The 24,289-nt window shown below is 32.7% G+C and overlaps 1 protein-coding gene and 1 long non-coding RNA gene across 4 annotated transcripts in view; one reads left to right on the top strand and one right to left on the bottom strand.

Annotated features, from left to right (window-relative positions):
• LOC146995944 (uncharacterized) overlaps window positions 1-2,456 on the top strand; it is a 34,509-nt gene extending 32,053 nt beyond the window's left edge. The window contains exon 3 of the long non-coding RNA XR_015042715.1: window positions 2,183-2,456. This is a non-coding gene — a long non-coding RNA (uncharacterized LOC146995944). The remainder of the gene's footprint in view (window positions 1-2,182) is intronic.
• Usp39 (ubiquitin specific protease 39) overlaps window positions 1-24,289 on the bottom strand; it is a 107,756-nt gene that overhangs the window by 19,080 nt on the left and 64,387 nt on the right. For all 3 annotated transcript variants that reach the window (XM_085822361.1, XM_085822363.1, XM_085822362.1), the window contains 2 exons: window positions 10,983-11,128; window positions 2,792-2,837 (listed from right to left, as the gene is read on the bottom strand). In XM_085822361.1, the coding sequence (XP_085678487.1) occupies window positions 2,792-2,837; window positions 10,983-11,128 (192 nt within the window). The remainder of the gene's footprint in view (window positions 1-2,791; window positions 2,838-10,982; window positions 11,129-24,289) is intronic.

The raw sequence follows: 24,289 nt of genomic DNA, 5'->3' as shown, positions 1-24,289 counted from the left end.
CATGCTAAATCTTTGTGAATATGAAAAGCCTCAAGAAAATCCAATTCACCTATGTAAGAAGCCTTTTGGATAATTTTTGCAGACCCAAAGTCAAAATTATGGTTAAATGTCCAACTATGATATGCTATTGAAGACTTGTTAATTTCGCCTTTTCTGACATAAGATTCAAGTTCCTTGATACGAAACTTCAACGCTCTTTTTGTTTGGCCAATATATCTTAAACCACACTGACACGATATACTATAAATTCCCCAAGAATTCAAGACAGAAACACAATCTTTTAGAATCGAAGGGTGAATTTTATTAATAGGGGAGAAACTAACTTGAAAATTGAATTTCTGGAGAATCCGTGCAATTTTATAGCTAATAGAAGGATAAACTGGAAGCACGACAAGGTCATTAATATTATTTCTAACAGCGGAATGTCTTCTTTGATGGGAATCTGAAAATTTTTTAAGAGCTTTATCAATAATCATGGGAGAAAATCCACGGTCAATCGCAACTGCTCTCAAATAATTAAGTTCATTGGTAAGCAAAGATTCAGAGGAATAAACTTTAAGCGCGTGGAATACATATTAGTAAAAAGAAGCCATTTTTTGCTTAACAGGATGGCATGACTTGACATGGGGTGGTTTAGAAATAATATTAATTTACTTGTTGTGCTTCCATTTTATCCTTCTATTAGCTATAAAATTGCACGGATTCTCCAGAAATTCAATTTTCAAGTCGGTTTCTCCCCTATTAATAAAATTCACCCTTCGATTCTAAAAGATTGTGTTTCTGTCTTGAATTCTTGGGGAATTTATAGTATATCGTGTCAGTGTGGTTTAAGATATACTGCCCAAACAAAAAGAGCGTTGAAGTTTCGTATCAAGGAACATGAATCTTATGTCAGGAAAGGCGAAATTAACAAGTCTTCAATAGCGTATCATAGTTGGACATTTAACCATAATTTTGACTTTGGGTCTGCAAAAATTATCCAAAAGGCTTCTTACATAGGTGAATTGGATTTCTTGAGGCTTTTCATATTCACAAAGATTTAGCATGTTTAGTTAATGATTTTAAGTCCAATCCAGTCCTTCCTAATGCCTTTAAAATTCTACTATCTTAATTCAGTTACTATTTTTGCCGATAGATGGCATTACCTCCTCGCGTTTGGTACTACCAGACGGTATAAAAATCTGTTCAGTGGTTACTTTCCATTATTCGAAGTTCAGATTTTGAGCGTGAAGGTGCAGTTGCCCCTCGCTCCCTATTTTTAACTTCGCTAATTTTTCTTGTCCTTTGTGTTACATGTTTGATCAGATAGCCTGGCTCAGTAAAAGTAGGCAGCCAGTGTAACTCTGATTAAAAATCCGGTTATGACGACGTGCAGTGCTGATAAGGACCACGTGTTTCTGAGACTCCTTCCCCTTTATTTTTCTTCTTTCTAGGTATTTCTTTCTCCTGATGAGAAGGGACCTTTAGCTGCCCTCGAAATCGATTGAGTGTTTCAATATACTTAAGCTAAATACAAGGTTCTTTTTACGATTTTGATTAATACAATGGTCTTCTGTTTTTCTTGCCGACTACATAATCTCTAAACTAGGGAAACCCACGAAGTTGCTATTTCATAGTCGAATAATGGAATATTAACTTTTGCAAAAATTGCTTATATTGAAAACAGCCCTTGGTAGCAAATATTTCCTATGTACATTTCACATCAATACATATTCTAATCAGCTTTAATTTGTTTGTTAAACTGAATATGGTTTAGAATTGCATGTATTGATTAAGAGTTTTAATTTATACATGAAAACAATTTTTGGCCATTTGTTTCTTCCATAAACTGGAAATTCCAGTCATTTTTTATGAAAATTTAGTAACAATTTTAACTATACATATACATTAACCAAATCCCCTTGTATTTCTGTGATATTAGCATCTTTTTTCCTTTTTCATTTCAGTATTCTTTTTAATATTTTTATTTAGTTTAAAGAACCATTTTATTGATTTTCCCTCTTTGTGGTGGTGTTATCATTCAAACTATATCACTGTTCATTTTTCTTTCTTGCATTTTTGTGATAATAGCTTTCTTTTTTCTTTTTTAAATATGTGCACTTTTTAATATTATCATTTATTTAAAAAAGAAAAATGAAAAATTTTTTAATAATATTTTTGCACTGCATTTTGCATTTTTCAGATGGCAGTACTAATGTAGAATTCTAGAGAGCAAGTGAATTATGTGAAACACATTGAAAATTTTCCCCCGAGGTGAAACCACTACTGAGGAAAAACGAAAGAGAATTTGCAAAACCACATAGTTGTGAGAAGCAGAAATGTCAATGGACAATAACTATCCTCAAAGCCTGAGGAGTTAAAAGTGGGTAGAACTTCTCTGGCCGATATTTCAGTTGCAGCCATCTTTTCGAGACACTGCAAAACTGACCTACATTTCGGCCACAGTCTTCAAGATGTTAAGCTAATAAATTTCCTAAAATGGAAAGAATATTTACAAATTGCATAACACAATTTATAATCAATGTTTCATGAATCAATACTGAATGAATCACTGAAATCAGAAATACTCAGAACACAAAACGCATAATTCTTCAAATATACATATATAAAAAAATATTACAAAGAGATTAAATTCAGATGACAGACAAATAACATGTTAAAAAATACTTAAAATGAAAACTCATCACGGTTTTAGTCTGATTTACATATGTAAATATTAATGACATATATTTAAAATACAATTTCAGAAACAATAAAACATAAAATAGAATTTAGAAATGAACACCAATACCTTGGTAATCTTCGTTTAATAATAACTGCTGCTTTTCTTCTTCGGTCTACAAAAATAAATAAATGCATTATTAATTTATTATACAAACATATTTATTTAAGTTAAAAAATATCCACAGGAATTAATGAAACAAATTCTGAATCTTCAAAGTTATTAATCACAAAGAAAAACCAAGTTCAATTAATAAATAAAAGGCAAAGTTTGTTAAAAAAGGGGGGGAGCACAATCTGATGAGCAACTTCTGGACCAACTGCAAAAATAAAAACTCACTGATACAAACCAATAAAAGTAGCTATGCTATAGAGAATGGCTAAGGAAACTTCAAATAAAATGGCATTTGGTTAATCTTCACACTGTAGTATAAAACATTATTTTTCTCATTAATCAAAATTTTATCACCAAGTTAACATGTTATATAACTTGCACAATATTTAATGTGTATGCATAACTTGTAGATTATGGAAATTTCTGGACTTTAGATCATCAGTTTAAATCTTATACGATAACATGTAGATCAGTTTTCCCAACCTTTTCTGTGCTATGCCCCACCTAATCCTCTCTAAAATTCTTATGCTTCCCCTAGCACATACGTAATTTTTAATATTCAAAATCTGATATGTTCACGAAACAAACTTGAATGATAAGTTTTTACGAAGAAATCACTAGGAAACTTTGTGAGCAAACACAGTAAGTAAACTTTCAAAACGTATAATGGAGAACTGAAATTCAAGTACAAAATAAATTTAATGAAAATTTCTTCTATATTATTTTAAGTATTTGTTATTATTTAAATTTAGTGAGATCCTTGCACTCAATGCTTGCTTTAAAAATATTTTATGTCAGATTCTAGTTTAGTTAACTTCAATCTCAAGTCTCCCTGTTTTATCGTATCCATTCTTTGGGGGGGGGGCAGCAAATCATTTAAAGCACTAAATCCTCATTCAGATAAATATGAAGACTGAAGATGTCTCTTGCACATTTTGTTGCATTTGGATATTTGATTTCTCACAAAGCCATGCCATCGCTCCTTTTATATTAAATAAAATTTTAACTGAGTCATCATTTTGCATTTCTGTAAGTTCTCCTTTATATTGCATATTTGAAATATCACCCAAATCCACTGGCGTTGGCTGCATTATCCAAGTTGGGAACTAACTAATTATAGGTTTCCCTGCCTTGTTAGACTGAACAACATTACAGATCCACTCCTCCTTTAGGGTGCATCGCAGAGGTTCAACCTCCGCTATTGCTCCTCCAGGAGAGTGGCACACCACCTGAAATTCACCAGGCAGCACTGGTCGTTTGATTTGCTACCTGCCAGTCGCTCGGGCTGCCCATCGCAGGAGGACATTACCCAGCGAATCCAGGAATGCTACCCAACACCCCCCGGGCTACTAGAACCATACCACGCTAGGGCGTGCCAGACCTCGAGGCCGACCAATAAGTTACCTTTCCCAGGGCATTCAGATCCACCAAGTTCATAAATTTTATACCCCCATGGCCGAGACTGCCTAGGTACAGATCCTAGCAAGTAGCTTCGCAGAGTTCTCTACATCGACACCCCCGGGGGGGGGAACCAAGTTGGGAAGTCAATTTGTTTTAAATCAGGCGATAAAATTTTCAGATCATCGACAATAGCAAGTATAGCAAAATGAATTACTACACATTTTTGAAGCAAATGAAACTTTTCAAAATTTTTTGTTGTAAACATAAATTACAAATTATATGACAATGAAGGGCATATATGTTTACTGGCCATTTTTTCAATTGTTCTTCTGTAAAATAATAATAATAATAAATAAATAATAATTATGTTTTAAGAACTAAAATACTTTTTTTTTTTTTTTTTTTTTTTTTTTGTGTGTGTGTGTGTGTGTGTGTGTGTGTACTGCCTTCTTCTGCTTGTAGCCACATTTCATGTGTTTAGACAAACATTTTTAATTGACTTTAACTAGATCCAAACATTTAGTGCTCAAGTTAATTTAGCAGTTTTTAATTTTTTTTTTTTTTTTTTTAATTTTTCTTTACATACTGAGGATTTAAAAAAAAATTAGGGATATGTTTTTGATTTTTGAAAGATCCCTTAATTTAAACAATACAAATCTGTACTTTAAACTATAAAAAATGACAACCATTTTGGGAAGAATCCTTGATGCAATAAGGAGAAAAACTTTTAATATTTTCCCTCAATGAGTCTAATGAAAGAGTTTCTAATTATTGCAATAATTTTTAGCAGGAAAGGGTTATTAGACTGGGAAAGGAATTTTGCATTGTTTCACTTTTCATCCAACTCTGTTGCCATTCCGAAAAATGTAAGATAATTATCTTTCAAACTTAATCTCTCTTTTAGTAACGAACATACTATACGTTATTCAAAAGCAAAAGATGCAGTTCTTAAGAATAGTATTTTTTTTTTTTTTTTTTTTTTTTTTTTTTAACTTTTGAATCTGATTCAGATTCAAAAGTAAAAATGTATTTAATTCATGACATATCTAAATAAAAATATCAAATATTTTTATAAAATAGCATTATAATATTTTTCCACTTTAATGGATTGTTTTATTTTTCATCTGAGTATGCTGCCATTTGGAAAAATGCATTAAATAATAACTTAGGGGGGGCAAACATTTCAGTCTTATACAAGGCAACACATTTCATAGGCCCATGCAATTCCAAAATCCTGCCCAACATGAATGAAAGTTGCTAAAGAGGTTGCCAATCATTCAAGCAGTTTAAATGAAAATACCATTTTTTCATTTTGTTAGATGACAAAGAGATACAAACTATGAATATCGCATACAAAAAATATTACTGGCCATAATTTTTCAAGTTACATCGCCACTATTTATCCATTTTGAAAGCCACATATCATGGCTTTTTTTTTTATGCCCGGACTGGCTAACTTTAAAAATATGCAGCAACTTCATGCATGCAGCTCCAAATATAAATCCTTTTTTTTTTTTTAATACCAAGAAAAAAAAAATAAGAACTTATATACATCTTTATAAAAATTAAACAAGCTTATTGAAAATTAAAGTTAATCGAATTTACACTAAACCAAAATGAACTTCTTATGATTGTGCTGTGATGTCATGCTTATCCATTACTGGTATTAAATCACATTGTTTGAAGATGTCTACATGTTATTAGTATTATGAGATCAATAATGGCATTACAAATCTCTTACTTTTTAAAAATTTTCTGGAAGGAGAGGATTTTTTCTAAAATTCTAAAATATTCCAGTTACCTGAGCTTTCTAGTTAGATGAATGCTGAATAAATGAGCTTTTTACTGTATTCAAATACTTTGTTTATATTTTTATTTTAACAAAGCTACAAACAATGCAGTGCCCACTCACAATTTACATTAAATTTTATCTTAAGTAGCTTTATTTTGGTTTAATAGAGTTACTAAGTTAGCAAACTTTAATATTGGTGGTAAGTATCTATTAAACAGAGCTGGATTAACCATTAAACGCATAAGATTAGGGTATCAAGGAAACAGGGCACCATAAAAGGTGACAGGCCATTCAAGAAAGGTGGCACCAAAAAATTTCGACAAAAAATTTTTTTGATGATTTTATCATGGAATGTAGGGTACAGCTAAACCGAAATCGAGAGAGGAAGAAGGAATGAAGAAAAAACACGTGGAAGCACCAAATCTTTAAACTATTTAGGGCCTCTAATAGTCTTAATTCTGTCCTGCTATTAAATTACAACCTATCTAAAAAGAAGGTAAAATAATAATAATTAATCAAAAGACCAAAATAAATTTTTCATATCAAAATATTGATAACATTTTTAGTGAAAACAAGTAAAAATTTACAGATGCCAAATTTTAATTCATAAATACAGTAACCAAGTTTCATTTTATAGACAAATTTTTGTAAATGAAAAAATAAACCCCAAAATCATAATTATAGTTTTCGGCTGAATATTAAATTTCAGTTTATCCTATTAGGTTCACCTTCAAAAAATATTCAAACCAAATTCGTTTTTTTAAGTAGAGACCGTTTACACATTATTTTAAAACTGATATTTTAGCCATTGCATTTTTAAAGTAGCCACCCATCATAATAGCATAAATTAATAGTTCATACTGTTATTCACTTTTTCATACTGTTTAAAAATACAAAATAGTAAATACCAAAACCAATTAAAAAATACACTGCTTTAGGAAATAACATGATGGTACCTCAAATACCTGAAGTTATATGAATTCACATTATTTCAAATCCTTACCTTTGGAGTTAAGTGCTCCAAAAACTGTCACACAGGAATAAACATGGATGAGAGGTGTCGTTTATATTATTTTTAATACTTAAACTTATTGCAAAGTAAACTAGTTATTTGTCTGACATTTAATTATTTTGTTAACATATTTTACACTAAAAAAAATGGGAAAATTATTTTAACATAATTTATAAAATTTTAAACATAATCAAGATATAAATATTTGATCATGAATATGAACATGAATCAATAACCATTATTTATATTTTTTTTTCATTTAGAGAGTGAATCATGAGCACTCTTTACAGAAATATTTTTACTTTTTTTTACAATGAATGTTTTTCTGAATTATCTTTACTGAAACACACACATCAAGATTGTTGTGTCCATGTCCTTTTATTCAATGCTATAAATTATCATTTAAACACAGAAAGAAAATAATATTTTTATTTCACAGAAAGTTGTCAAATTGTTACAATAGTTAGAAGCAGCTCCAATACTCAAGAACATGTGTATAAAAAACCCAAATAAGGTATGTACTTGCTTTTTGCTGCTTCTTTTTCTTTTCCAGAAATTATATTTTATAATTATAATGCCTGAAGTGGCAAGATGCATCAACACCAACGTTCTCAGAAAAGAAACCAGTGCCTAATCAAAGAGCACTTTGCCAAAGAAGAGTGAAAGGATAATTATAATTAACAATAAACTAGCAATTATGTAAAAAAAAAAGTTTAAAAATAGCTAGGTTCCTAAAAGTTGACACACTTATGCACAGGGGGAAATAATACCAAATTAAAATAGAACTAAGAAAACAGTAAAATCCTATTATCAATATAACTTAAGGCATTTCATATTACATTTTTCTCCAATAACCCATAGTCATATTCAATTTCTTTAATTGATGGAAATGATCTGCTTTTGACATTAATGTAATTTAATGTATTTTATGTGTTTGCTTTATCTGAGATTACAAGAATAATTATATTATTATTCTTAAATTAGTAAAACCAATGCTTTATGGATGATGCTAAACTGTATGAAAAAAATTAATACCTCTATCAGTTTAAGTGTGCAAATGTTAACCCTCCAGACAACAGAGATGACAAATGGCACTGTAATTTTATTTATAAATTTATTTAATTAATTTTGATTCAACCATTGCGTTCTAGAGATTCTACTTAGTTAAAAAAATCTAATGTGGACACCAAATGACTTCCTTGTATGACTCATTAAATTATACCCATTTTTTCCTACACTTTGTTTAAACTTATTTCCTTGAATTATTGTAAGTTAATTACCTGATTCCCCAAGGCAAGTTGAAAATGACAACAAAAATCACAAATTTTGAAATCAAATATCCTGGTCAATTTTTGTTGTATGGGAATCAAACATCTTGTATATTTAGTTTTTCATAACAAGTATAAAACTTTCCCAAATGTATGTATAGGAACCAGGAGACTGCATTAAAAGTTAGATTTCATTATTTGTACAATTTTTTTAAAAAAATTTGGTATCACCAAAACATGAATATTTTTGTCATTTAAAACACTTTGATAATTGGAAGTCTATGACTATGACCAATGATTATAAAAATAAAGGCCAGGTAAGAGTTTTTACACTGGGTAACGGGAGTGGGTACATACACGTGGCACCGCCCAACTGCAATAATAAAAAAAAAAAAAATGCACAACTAGATATTATAGCACTCCTATACACAAAATTTCAACATTCTACAGTTGAGGTTTTCAAATTATATGAGATGTACGTATGCATGTATATACGTACACAGCGCAGAAAAAATTGGGCCAGTTCTATAGCTCCAGTTCTACTGGGCTGATTGACGAATTTCAAATTGTGTTTTTTGTGTCGCAAAAGCACAACTTATAGCATTGTTCGAATGTTCTGAAACAAAATCGGACTTTTCTAAAATGATATGCCAATTTTTTCAATATTTTGATTCTACAACTCAAATTATGCCGAAATATTAAATTTTGTAAATTTGGTGCAAAATCTGCGGAGAAATTAAAATATTTATCTTGGCTTCCTCCCCCCCCCAGTTTGCAGCAAGAACAATTCATTTGGCAAACTTCTTAATTTATAGCAACCTATTTTTCCTTCCATTTTTATCACTGTACACAAGTGAAAAAAGTCATCGTTCATACTTTTAAATAATTTTAAAACAAAGTGTGTAAAACACATTTGGCATTATTATTGCTAATAACATACATGCCAAATTTCAAAACATGCCAATATGTAAATTCATGTATATCTTAGAAAATTTTGAATAAAAAACTCTAATTTTTTGCAGGTGTGCCTTAGAAATACATTTACTTTAAGAGATGTTAAAAATTTTATACGTTATAATACAAAAGTTTTTTTTTTAAATTATTAAAAAGATTTAAAAATACAAATTTTAAAAATTAATCGCAGAAAATGTGCGAATTATATTTGGATTAAGCCTAAATTTGGAATTCTGGAAGAAGATATCAAATAAGTTTAATAAAAAAAAGATATTAATAAATATATATCGAATTCAATTAACATCGAGGAGCTAAATTTTTAGAGCTAATTTTTTAATAACTACTCGTCCAATTTTTACAAAACTTGGCAGTGTGGCATAATTTGAGACGTAGAATTGAAATATGGAAAAAAATTGCCATGTCATTTCAAAAAAGTCTGGTTAAGCGTCAAAATACCTATATTAGAACAATGTTATATACATATCCTAAGTTGCACTTTCGAGACATGAAAAACGCAAGTTGAATTTCGTTAATCAGCCTAGTAGAACGGGAGATATAGAACTGTTAGGGGCCTTGTCCCTGAAGGACTATTGTTTTCGTTTTGCAATTTTGCGTCGGACTCATAAACGTCGGTTCACTTTTCAAACTGTTGCCACAAAATGTTAGAGTCCTGCATTATATTTGAAGAAATTAAATAATGAAAAATCTGCATAAATGATTGTCTATTTCTCGCATTGTGATAAAACAATGGTACATAGAGCCATCGAATTTTGAATGACGAAATCCTACTGCGAATATGGGCATCTGAAATCCCAAATTTGGAATTTGTTTTATTATAGATTTTATATTTTGTAAAACTTTAACGAATTTTTGATTTACAAAATCAATGCTTTAAAAGCGAGAAATGGCAACGTTATATAGAAAAAAAATACTTTTATCTCCAGCTCGCGAGACTGTGTATATCGGAAATTCTAAAGATATGCTTAATTTAACATTATTTTGCGATATTGCTCTTGAACTGAATTTTATGGTTTAAGTGCAAAGAACATGATATTTAATAAATAAAGGTAACACTCAAAACGTTAAAAAAACGGCCCTTTGGACGTAACTTAAAATCTGAAACATTTCAGTTTTTTTTTTCATAGTGTACATGCCTTTTTTAATTCATTTTGGGAAAAATAATCCTTTATTTTGCCTGTACATACAGATGTCATACTGTTTTCGTAATTACAATACTTCCTTTACTTCGTACAAAGAGATGAAAAGATGTTATTTCTGGTTAATTGCTTGTTTTTTAATTTTAGCTTATAGCTGATAGGATGTGCTTCAGAAGTCAGAATCTATTAGGTAAGTTGACCATTAAATTTGAAATAGAAACATGACTATGAAAATATTACTGTGCCTACTTTTATACATTCACTAAAGTTAAATTTCTTTTTAATTCTAAAGCTGCAATATGTATGAATAGCTAATTTATATACAATAATTAAACACTTAAACTTTTTATTTTGATAATAATGAGTAATAAATATATATGGTTTCAAATGGCAACACTGATAATAAAAAAGTAACTGTAAATCTACTATTCTAACTACAATATACTTCAAAAGATATGTTCATACCTTCTTAAATTATGCAAAGAAGTTATATTCTTAAACATTAATATGCACGCTAATGCATATTAATGTTAATGCATAGTAAAGTTAAAATTTTACTTACAGCATCAATCGGCAAAAGCGTCCGTGTATAAATTCGTAGAGATCCTTGGAATGTAGAATAAACAATGCTACTGTTTCTTCTCTTTGTACCATTTAAAGCTAAATGCAAGCTGTTCAGGAACCAGGAAAGAAATGCAATTGGATCTCCTATAAAACAACAGCAAGCAGTAATTACACATATAACTATGTATGTTATATACAATATAAAAAACATTGAAACTTCCTATTGTAACCACCCCTAAAAGTAACCAGTATTTATAGCATAAATAAACATCATTATCAAATATTGTTTTTCAAACAGAATCAGGAATCGTGGATGGTTACTAGATAGGTTTCACTGTATGTACAGAGACCTTTAAGACAGCCATCCATTGTTCCAGAAAATTTTGGTCTTCTGTGACAGTGGTCATTTTAGAGGAACTGGTTATTGGTACTGGTAATTATTAATTTTCATAATGGATTTATCTTATTCAAAGCTGCTGAAGTTGTTGAAGAAAAAATTTAAACTGAATATAGATGTTAATAGAGAAATTAAAATTTTACTCGCTGCATCAACGGCAAAAGTGCTCATGTAAAAATCTGTAGAGATCATTGGATTATAGAATTAGCAATAATTATTTTCTTCTTTGTACAGCAGTATATTAGTTTCTTAATTAAGTTACAAATTAATAACCAAAAATATTGCAGTAAATCTAAATAAATAAAAGAGAGAAAGAGAAGGAAAATAAAGAAAGACAGGAAATTATTTATTTTACATATATTTTCTGAAATATTTTAAAATATGGGAAAAAGATCCTACTTGTAAAACCTTTCAAAAGAAGGTAGTGGTAAAAAAACTCTACCTACAGAAGCCTTACACTAAATAATTTCCATATTTTAAATAATCTGTTAAAAATATAGTAAAATGACATGCAGAAATTACAAAATTAAAAATATGAAATAATAAAGTATTTTTTATCTTAATGGAATTAAAATTTCAAAAAAAAGGAGGCTCAACATTTATCTATTAATTTTATTATGTTTTTCCCCCTTCCTATAAAAGTAAATTATGCTTTTTTGTGTTGTGTGTGTGCTAATATTTTTTTTTAATTCCATACACATAATTTCTTGTTCAGTTACATAGTTCCATTGTTCTGAGAATACCCACTAAATTGTCAGTTGCAATCTTTCCATTCTCAACAATCTCTTGATCATTTTCTTCAGTATCGGTAACAACATTATCTGGATTAAAACCATACTATAGATTTCACCATTAGTTAGATGATGATTGGGATACTGTTATCGTAATGGAAAACTTCCATTACATCATTTTTCATTTATTATCACTTATCCCCACTTTTTTCAATAATTCCATTAATTGGAAAATTATGGCTTTTGCTACTGATTTCCAAAAATCTTCACATTTGTGGTTTTTAACATTACTATCATGAAATATGGAAGATAGCCATAAATTATGTTGAGCATTTTTTAAAATATCTGCAGACATATTCTCTCATAACATTTATTTAGAGAATTTATGACAAATTTTTAAAAGGCTATTTTATATCTGCATTTCAGTGCCCACAGCACTCTGATATCCACTGGCTGAATGATGGATGTACAATTTAGGAGAAAGAATAAGATGGAGATGTCATCTTCTACTAAAACTTTAAGTCTGAGCCAAGCAGTGGCCCTATCAGCACAATTTTTACATTATTCGGTAAGTCAATCGATTTCAAATGTTGCTGAGCCTTGAGTATGAAATAATTTTCAAACTAATCATCATTAATCTTTTGTGTTATCCATACTCTTTTATTTGAATGAAAGACGATGGAGAAATTCTTTATTCCTTTAAATGTGCAAGTTAGTGTATTTTTTTAAATTATAAAAAAAATATATTTGTGTATTCATGCAGTATATTTACAAAATCTATTCCAAAATCTTGCTTTGGAATCTGTGACACCAGCTGGAACCTTTTCTGTAGATATCCCCAAGGTAATCCTAGACCATATTGCCACAAAAGACCAGTTTCATCAGCATTTTGTTCTGCAGGTAATTTTTTGCTATTAATTAGTTTGATAAATTCACATGCAAAGTGTTTTAAGTTCTTCTATATCAGCTAAGGCTTTCTTGCCAGAAATTTTTTATACAACATGCGTATTTTAAAATTTGATTAACTAACCAGTTAAAAATGTTCACTAATATTTATTAAATCTATTTCCTCATGAAATACTTTGGCTTCAGCCATCAGCAGTCGACACATTAAAAACACTCCTTCACTGTGAAGCTGTCTCAAGTATTCAATCATCAATTTGTCATGATGGTCACTTTAAAAATAATGAACAATTTTGTCTTATTTATTGCAAGTGATGTGTTAGAATCAACAAAAAGTTCTTTTTTCTGTTTTTTATGCCATACATTGTTGACTTCTAGAGCAATATTCATTGCATAATTTTAAGATAAATATGCCTTTTTCCGCTTTTTGTAGCAATTCTACTTTTTGCTTGACTAACATCAAAATATGCTTTTGCTGCAGCTCCAGAATTATAAACTCATTTCAACATAATCGAAAATTCAAACTTTAATTTTGATCAGAAAACTATAATAATAGCCTAAAAAAATAATATGCCGAAATAAATCAATATTAACAAATATAAGCAAAGGAAGATGGCAGTGTACTATGTTAACTTAAGTTTCCCGGATTCTGACTGCTATGACAACAAAAGAAAACCAGTATAACATCCCATTCCAAGCAAAAATGTCTTGGGATTTCACTTATTGTTTAGGTCAGACAGGAAAATGCTAACCCCTTATAACTACTCAAGGAATGACAACATGGCTTCGGCCAAGGTCAATCAATCAATGTACACAATTTATAGGGAAAGTTCTAAAACTCATGCTCGTAAAAAAGTACAAATGGCACTATCTCAGAAAAAGCAGTAGCATAATGTAACAATGACCTTCAGTCATGTGTATTACATGTGTATTAAGTAGTTGCATTCGTTTCAGACTAGTTCCAACTTGGCAGCAATAATTTGCATAAAGCGTGAGAGCAATGAATGGAGAAAAAACAATGGAGCAATGAATGAACTAAAAATGGAGCAAGGAATGAACATCAAAGTTTGTTTTAAATTGGGAAAACTGAATTGAAAGGAGACTATATAGAAGCTTAACATCAAATGTAAATACATCTTCTGTAGTATATGGTTTGTGCGTGATCACTCCTGGAATGTTTTGAATACACTGTGTAGTGTCGTTAACCACAGTGTGATTAGCTAGCTAGCAAGTGTTAGAAAGTGACCCACAGTAATCTCAGTTGGGAAAAGAATTGCATTTATAGCACACCTGCTTTTTGTTGAGTGGTTATATTCCCCATTCCTAGATTTAGTAAGGGGCTGATTTAGAAAAAAAAACTTGCAGTCTGGAGGTCTGGATATTGAACTTTGTGCTGTACTGTCTAAAACACTTTGAATTTTCTAAATAAATCACCATCTTATTATTTCTTAAATCAAGACCTTATTTTTTTTTTAAACTCATTTTAACTGAATTTACAGGTTTTTAAAAACCACTGCTGTGATAAAGAACTTTCAATTTGTCTTCTGTTCCATTTTCAGCTTACAAAGCATACAATTTTTTAAACATTTTAATTATAATATTTATTATAAATAGGTATACCCTTTTTTTCGGGAGAAGTATACCTGAAGCAGAAACACAGTATTACTGTTATTCTGTGTTTTATTCTTTTAGTACAATGCATGTCTGAATTTTTGCTCAACAATTTAGTTAGTACAGAATACAACAAACACATATCTTACATACTTGAAATTGTAAACTTTTATTAACGATGGGAGATTTAGTCTATAGTAACTGATCTGTCATATCAATGTGGAAACAGAGGAAATGGAAGAATTTGTATAAACATTTTGGGAATATAATGAACAATTTAAAGTGTACTGCAAGCTCAAAAATAACAAGGCCCAAGGCTTTTACTTCAGAACTTATTAAAAAGTCAAAACATTGAGGAAATACACCACCTCATCGAATCAGTTTGGAACAAAGAAGTTTTAGACGAAGATTGGAAACTGAGCATCATCTGTCCTATACACAAAAAAGAGACATTTTGGAATGTACCAACTACAGGGGAATCAGTCTCCTTTGTGTTTTCTATAAACTATTTTCCAATATTCTTTTTAGTAGACTTGTAACTTAAACAGAAAATATTGTAGGTTTAAAATATTGTACCAATGTGGTTTCTGCAAAGGAAGATCTACAGCAGAACAAATCTTTAACATTAGGCAAATTTTGGAAAAAACTAATGAATATGGCATTGCAACACACCATCTTTTTGTTGATTTTAAGACTGCCTACGATTCAGTAAACAGAAAATATTTAATTGAAGCTATGAGAGAATTTGCAATACCTGAAAAATTTATAACTTTGGTCACCATTACTCTTACTGAGACAAAACTTAGGGTTAAAATCCAGAATAATCTTTCTGAGCCTATTGTTATTTCAAGTGGGATCAGACAGGGTGATAAACTGGACTGCTTGCTTTTTAACCTAACCCTCCAAAAAAATCATTAAAGACTCCAACATTAATACTCGTGGAACTATCTTTAACAAGTCTGTTCAGATTTTTGCGTTTGCTGATGATATTGACATAGTTGCACGCACTCCTGAGTCACTTAAAGAGGCTTTTACATCTCTAGAGGCTGCAACCAGCAAAATGCATCTAGCATTCAACCAAAATAAAACTAAATACATGCCATGTGCTAATAACAGCAGCCCCTATTTTGAAATTAGGAATTACAAATTTGAAACTGTTAGCAAATTTAAATATTTAGGATCAGAAGTTAATACTCTCAATGATTTAATGCCTGAGATCCGTAGTAGAGTCACAGATGCTAACCGATGTTTTTTCGGTCTCAAAAAATACTTTAAAACAAACTTCACTAACAGAAAAGCGAAGATTTTAATTTACAAAAGCTTAATCAGACCCATTCTTACATATTCTGCTAATACCTGGGCAATGACAGAAAAAGCTAAAAGCTAAATTTCTGTCTCTGAAAGAAAAATTTTGATAAGTATTTTGGTAGCATAAAATGTAACAATATCTGGAACTAACTCTGAACTCTATAAATCCTTTAAAGAAATAGATATAGTAAAAAAATAAATAAATAAATAAATAAATAAATAAAAATAAGGATTCATAGAATTAAATGGGCAGGACACCTGTGCAGAATTGATGGACCAGGGATAGATGAGATTGGAATTCGATTCTGAGGAAGGCAAGGGCCCATCCTGGGCTGTCTGGTCATTGAAGAAGAAGAAGAAAGTGTACTGCATCACAAATGAACTTAACAGATATATTATATTGTGTTATTTATTCTTAAAAAAGAATATATTCTTAAAATTATATTCTTAAAATAAGAATAAATTTATGTTTCAGATTTAAAGAAAATCCATTTTCCATAATACATAACTTTGTATAATACTTAATTTTTTTTATTTATAATAGTCCCTAAAGTCTTTTTAATTTCATCATTTTCTCTTCCTTTCCAAAAGTGTATTAACTACTATCCTTCCCCACCCCCACTGAAGCATGCCATTTCGGAATAAATGCCTACCATACCCCAAGTAGCACACAACGTTGCAAACTGGTCGTGGTAACTTTTACGATGTCTTTACAACGTTGCAAAGATGCAAAATATTTCGTGTTGCATCTTGGCAATTTGTCGACGTCGCTGAAACGTCATGCTATGACCACTTTTAGACGTGGCTGTTTTACATTTGAAAAGAGAATAAATCTGCCCTTTCAAGAATCTGAAGTCCGCCTAAGATTTACTTTGCAATGTTTCATTACTTTAATTCAGCTCAATATATTAATCTAAGGTAGATTCATCTAATGAAATGTAAATTTAATATAAATACTTTCGATTTATTAAATTTAATTAGTACTAAAAATACGTGCTAAATAATTTGTTTAAAATTTTGTAAAAATAATTGATACTTAAAATACTTTTTATAAATATTATAGCAAAATATTGTAGCGAAAATTGCTCTTTTCGACCGAGCTCCTCATAGCTTAGTGGAGAAGACGCAGGACTCGAAACCCATCAATGGCCAGATGCCAGATACAGTCAAAAGTCGTTAATTTGGACACCCATAATCCGGAATGATCTATAATCCGGACCTCAAAGCTACAAACTTTCTGCGCATGCGTCGCGTTGACACATGCGCGTAAGACCTTTACCGCTGCGAATTTGCGTGTGCGCGTGCGCAAAATACGTTTACGAATGCGCGTTTAATTTATAACGAACGGGATAAGCTAAGCTAAAATTATCTAATTATCTATTTCAGTTAATGTTGCAGATTGCGTTGTTCCTTAATCTTCGAATTGGATCCGGATTATTATTTTTTGCAGACTGTTAGAGCAATTTTATAAAAGTAAGCTTGAACTTTCGATTATGACAAATAGAATTTCCGATATATATTTACTAATATGTAAAGGATATACAAAGCGAAAGTATCTTTCGGAGTCCATAAAACAAAAAATGGAATTGCTGCAAAAAATGGAAAAAGGCATATTCTTTGTTTATCTAAACTTAAACGTTTGTTTATCTAAACTTTGTTTATCTTTAACGCCGCGGCGGCGTGCAATGAATTGGAAGTTGATTTATCAGCACTATCCTTATCTTAAGGGCAGATGTTTTTATTTTATTTGGCTTATAATTGCTTACTCAATGTAGTATTTCATCTCAATGTACTCTGTCTTTGATATGATTTAAATCAAATGCCTCGTCATTATAATTCGCTTCTGATAGCGAAGAAAGTGACATAGATTATTGAAAACAAAAAAATTTCGATTGAGAAATTAGTCGGTATTCTCGATACAGCAATTATAGGACTTGAACAGCGGAACTTTGTAACTGAACAAGAAATTATGTCTGTTTATAGAATTAAAGAGAATGTATTATCACATAAAAAATGAAGCAACTGAAACAACTTACATTGAAAGAAATGTTTAATAAAGTAACCCAATAAATATTAAGCTTTTCTTTTGTCAATTTTGATACCCTTTAGATCATAATTGTTCTTTATTTCATAAATTACAGTTTCCTATTTTTACTTTTATAATTTCTGCATGCCATTTTACCAGATTTAAACTGATGATCTATAATCCGGAAAAATCGATAATCCGGAATCGCCGAAGTCCCGACGAGTCCGGATTAACGACTTTTGACTGTAATTGGTTTTTATGTTAATTTCCTTCTTGTTAATGTTATCTTATTTATGTAAATTTCCTTCTTATTCTTCCAGAACATTTCCAGTTTGGAATGTTCCAGCATGTTCACCAGCTGTATATAAGTATCTCTTCATTCAGTTCGAGTTAATAAAAAGTCTTGAGTTTAGACTTGAATACTTGCCTGTTCATTTGTACGATCCCTTCATCTACGCAACAGTTTGGTGGAGGTGCCGAGTAACACTCTATTACTACGGCAGATTGACTATTACTTGCAGATTCGAGGACTTGCTCCTGAGTTTGGACTCTTACAGGATTCACGTAAAAGATCAAGAAAGATGGTTGATGAGAAGGAAACCAAGCAGAATCCTCCAGCAGCAGCTAGTTCCACTTCGAGTAATATCACACCAATACCGATCCTGACGTACCAACTACCCAGAAGCCCATGTATATTCACTGGGGACGGCCAAGAAGATACTAATAGATGGCTCAAGGACTTTGATTGAATCGCCAACTATAACCACTGGGATGATCAAATGTGTCTGGCAAACGTCAATTTTTACCTTGGCGGAACCGCCTGACAGTGGTTTGATAAAAATGAAGACATATTTACCAGTTGGACTGTTTTCAGGACTGCTTTTAAGAACACCTTTTCCCGAGCAGCTGACATAAAGCTCCAAGCTGAACGAGTACTACTCACACGTGCAAATCGAGGAGACGTCTGAAGCTTACATTCAAGATGTTCTCGCTCTCTGCCGAAAAGCAAACTCATCCATGTCTGAAGACGAGAAAGTGGCCCATCTCATGAAAGGTATTGATGAAGACTTGTACCAGGTCCTGTCGTCCCAGGACTGTACAGCGTTGATGCCTTCGTGAAATGCTGCCGTCACATAGAAAGTCTTCGATAAAGACATATCACCTGATCATGATTCCAGAGGCTGCCTAACGTCTCCGCAGCATCAGCCGATGCAGACGCCAGTGAACTAAGGTCTATAGTGCACGCCATTGTCAGGGAAGAGATTCAGAAGATCCTGCCGCAAGTTCAGGGCTACACGGAAACAGAACCCGTAGCACCGAATGACATAGCATCTGTGGTCGGGGAAGAGGTTATAGAGGCTCTGGCACCACTCACAGGAGCAGGGAGAAGCAAAAACACTACCCAACGTTCACTTCCAGTTAAGTCAGAGCCAAGACGGGAAGGCAGCCAGCGAACTGCTCCACAATGTAGAACAGATCTGTGGGGAACTGACGATAATGTGCCTCTCTGTTTTCATTGCGGACACCCTGGACATGTTCTGAGGTACTGTAGGGAGAGATGCCAGATATTTAAAAATGCAAGAGCTGCAAAAAACGTCCAACCTTTGACGGGACAGGGATACTGAATCTACACACAGCTTCGATGACGAATATGCACAACATAGTTCTTCTCGAATAAGGAGCAGTTCCCCTTATCCGCGACGCTCTCTCAACCACTGACAATTGCAGTCACCAGAAAGCTGTTCCCCACGCCGAATCAATGAGGAAAACTAGCTCAAGTGACCTGTACAGGAGGTGAGGCCGCTGTGTGTTAAAAGTTGATTTGAATGGGACTAAGATGCTGTTTGAATTCCTTGTGTTTCCTGAATGCAGTCATCAAATGATATTTGGATGGAACTTTTTCCGTGCCACCGATGCCGTTATCAATTGTGGAAATCAAGAACTTACACTTGCAGAAATCCTTCCAGACAATGAATATTTAAATAAGTCAGAGCCCTCCTTGTTGTCCGCAATCGATTATATAATTGAAGCAAACACTGCAAAGCGAATATGTGTCCTGAATTCAGAACTACGGGAAGCAGATGGAGCTATGATTGTTGCAAATAGATTTCTGATGTGCGAAAAAGAACTATCTATACCAGCTTCAATTGTCACTATAGAGGATGGTCATGGCAAATTATCGGTAACTAATTGTTCTCGACGAACCCAACTGATACCGGAAAGGGATGAATGTAGGCTGTTTAACAACCATAAAAAACGATCCTATTTGCTCCCTAAGTGGTTAGGCTCCAGAAGGTTCCAAGGGACATAGGTCCAGGAAAAGGTTATTTCAAAAAAACTTAAAAGAAATTTTCGATACTGATTTGACCAATGCTGAGAAAGACAAGCTATTGAGCTTACTAGATGAGTTTAGTGACATTTTTTACTTTAACAGTATTGTGAAAAAATCCCGATGCAATGCAGTGAAGCACAAGATTGATACAGGGACATTCAACAAAGGCCATACCGATCAAACAAAGGCCATACCGTGTGTCAGGCACTGAGAGGCATGTGATTGCAGACGAAGTGCAACGAATGCTAAAAGAAGATGTGATATAACCATCAGACAGTCCATGGTCATCTCTAGTCATGCTTGTGAAGAAGAAAAACGGTGAATGGTGTTTTTGTGTCAATTACAGAAAATTGAACAAGGTAACTAAAAAGAACGTCTATACATTACCTCGCATCGATGATGCTTTGGACTGCCTGGCTGGTGTAAAAATTTTTTCTATGATGGATTTGAAGTCAGGCTACTGGCAAATAGAGGTTGATGATAAATACAGAGAAAAGACGGCTTTTATAACTCCACGTGGTCTCTATGAATTTACAATCATGCCGTTCGGATTATGCAATGCTCCAGCCACATTTGAACGGATGATGGACATGGTACTAAGAGGTCTCAAATAGAATATTTGTCTTTGTTACCTCGAAGACATAATCGTGTACGCACCTAATTTAGAAGAACATCAAAAGTGTTTGGAAATACTGAAATGTATCCAAAGAGCAGGACTTATGCTAAATTCCAAGAAATGTTCATTCGGCAAAAAGAAGCTGACTATACTGGGAAACTGGTCCCTTACTGCAGCTGAAAGGAACTATTCCACCACCGAAAAAAATGCCTTGCCGTCATCTTTGCAATTAGTAAATTCAAGTCATACATCTACGGAAAACCCTTCACGGTAGTCACAGATCACCACTCTTTATGTTGGCTGGCCAATGTTAAGGATCCCTCCGGAAGACTTGCATGGTGGGCTCTCAGGTTGCAGGAATGCGACATAAATATCGTCTACAAGAGCGGTCGCAAACACTCCGATGCAGATTCACAATCAAGGAAGCCTCTTATAGAACCAATAATTGAGAACAATGAAGACATCCCTTTCTTTGCAGCGATCGTAGATTACGGAAAACAGCAGCAGAAGGACAAACGATTAAAATCCATCATTACAACTCTCAAGAAAGGTGACACATATCAAAATTATCAAATAAGAAATGGTATACTGTACAAAAGAAGCTATGATCCTATGGGACAGCAATGGCTCTTGGTGGTACCAAAGCAACTTCGTAGCGAGGTTCTAAGAAGTCTTCATGATGCTCCAACCGCTGGCCATCTCGGATTTGCCAAAACATACGACCGAATAAAGAGGAAGTACCATTGGTCAGGGCTATATGGAAGCACACAGAGGTATGTATCACACTGCCGAGAATGCCAAAGATGGAAATTGTAGCCACAATGTCCACCAGGACAGCTTCATCCGATAAAACCCCCTGACACACTGTTTACCAAAATTGGAATAGATCTACTTGGATGCTTTCCTGTTACTCGAAATGGGAACCGGTGGATTCTAGTTTGCACAGATTACCTTACCAGATTTACAGTCACAAAGGCAATACCGACAACTGAGGGTGCCGAAATTGCCAAGTTTATAGTTAAAGAAATTGTACTCAAGCATGGTGCCCCCAAAGAAATGATAAGTGACCGAGGACGTAACTTCCTATCCAACGTTGTTAACCACTTACCAGTTTTGCCCAAACGCCGCTCGCGTGCAGCGAAAGGGGACTTTTCTGATTTGCCCGAGCGCCGCTCGGGCAGCATGTTTTTTTATGCCGATCCACTGATTTGCCCAGCTTTTTCTCATTTTTTTAGTTTCCATTGCTTCTAATAGATGGCTCTAGTTGTTCAGTAAAGACTGGCTTTCAAAATAAGTGTAAACCGGTTTCATCTGGTTTTACTGCTTTACGCGGGAAAAAGTGCAAATTTAGTTTACTGTATCACGCGTTGTGAATACTTTCTTTCCTCATTTTGTGTTACAATGAGTGATAGTGAGCGGCTTATTACAGAATATAATTCTGATATTGGATCAGACAGTGAATCAGAAATTTCGCTAAATGATTCAGGCAGTTGTGAAAGTTCGTTATCGGACTTCTCTAGTGACGAAGAAACGGAAAGTTCGGATAACCTAACTCAGGTTCGGAACTTTTGCGAAATTGATATCAATAATCCTCCTCCACCACCGCCAAGATTTCCTTTCACAGCGAATCCTGCTATCCATTTGAATATTGATGTAAATGACAGAACTTTACAGTTTCTTGATATTTTCTTTGATGATAACCTACTTGAAGTGATAGTTTCGGAAACCAACAAATATGCAGATCGAAGTATTCGAAACTGTAATCTTCGAAGAAATAGTAGAGCAAAAAAGTGGGAACCAACATCAAAAAACGAAATTCAAGTGTTTTTTGCATTGAATATTTTACAAGGGATTGTAAAAAAACCTGCTATTGAACTATATTGGAGTAAGCGACATTCAACTTCAATGCCATTTTTCTCAAAAATTATGTCTTACCGTCGTTTTCACCTAATTCATCGATATTTACATTTTTCCGATGATGCAAAATTTGATGCTAAAACACATGAGTGTCCGAAATTACAAAAACTGTGGCCTGTAATAAAACACTTGAATGCACGTTATCGAGAAATCATGACACCTGAAAGAGATGTAACAATAGATGAGAGCTTGATGCTCTTCAAAGGACGACTGCACTGGAAGCAATATATATCACTAAAGAGATCACTAAAGAGATTCGGTATAAAAAGTTTTATGTTATGCGAGTCAAAGTCTGGTTACGTATATCAGCTTATTATATACACTGGAAAAGACACACTTTTCGATAATAATTACCAATATTTGTGCAAGTCATCTCAAGTTGTGATGACACTTATGCAGCCACTATTGAATAAAAGGATATTGCCTAACGACAGATAATTATTACACATCTCCAGAACTGGCAGATATCCTTCTTAGCAAACAAACAGATATGTATGGAACACTCAAACTCAACAGGAAAGACGTTCAAAAGGAACTGCAATCAAAAAAACTAAAAAAAGGTGAAGTCCGTGCTTTCCAAAGAGGAAAAGTGTGTATCATCAAATGGATGGATAAGAAGGTTGTAAGTCTTTTATCTACAATACATAATCCCGAAATGATCGAAGTGCCATAACACAATGATGAGGTCAGAAAAAAACCACAAGTAGTAATGGAATATAACAATACAATGGGAGGTGTAGACAGACTAGATCAACATCTTACCAATTATCCCATCATAAAGAAGAGAGGAAAAAATACTACAAAAAAATATTCTTCCACCTTTTTGATATATCACTGTGGAATGCTTTTGTTTTGTACCAGAAGCACGGCGGAAAATACTCCCATTTGAATTTTAGACTAGATTTAGTTGATCGCTTGATTGAAAGGCATGGAACAGTAAATGAAAGAATAGGACGACCAGGAATTTTGCCTAATCCTTTACGATTGACGGAAAGACACTTTTTAGAAGTGATTCCTGCCACCGAAAAGAAATTGAGACCGACGAGGCAATGCTTTGTGTGTTGCTCAAAACGAAACGAGAGCGGAAAACAGATCAGAAGAGAAACAAGATATTTTTGTCCTGATTGTGATGTTGGACTTTGTTTATCTCCATGCTTTAAAATTTACCATTCAAAAGCTGATTTTTGAAATAAAATGTAAGTATTAAAATATTGCATGCTCTTTCTCTCGCTTCCATTCCTGTAAAATGTTCTTTACAGTTCAGTTAGTTGTTCTTAAAAAACCCACTTTAAGTAAAAATGCCATTTTTTCGCTTAATTAAAAATTTAAAATAAATTAATAAATGCAATACTTGTAACAATTTTGACTGTGGATTTGAGTTTATACAATCGATTTTAATACAAAATTGTTTATAAAAAATGTGCTTATTTTTGGACATAATATGGCAGAAAAATGAAACTGTTA

Source organism: Stegodyphus dumicola, chromosome 8 (assembly GCF_044657685.1).
Source record: "Stegodyphus dumicola isolate Sdum_Otavi_A_Nest chromosome 8, ASM4465768v1".
Classification (NCBI taxonomy): domain Eukaryota; kingdom Metazoa; phylum Arthropoda; class Arachnida; order Araneae; family Eresidae; genus Stegodyphus; species Stegodyphus dumicola.
The sequence above is the reverse complement of the archived record's forward strand: the minus strand, read 5'-3'. Positions and strand labels throughout refer to the sequence as shown.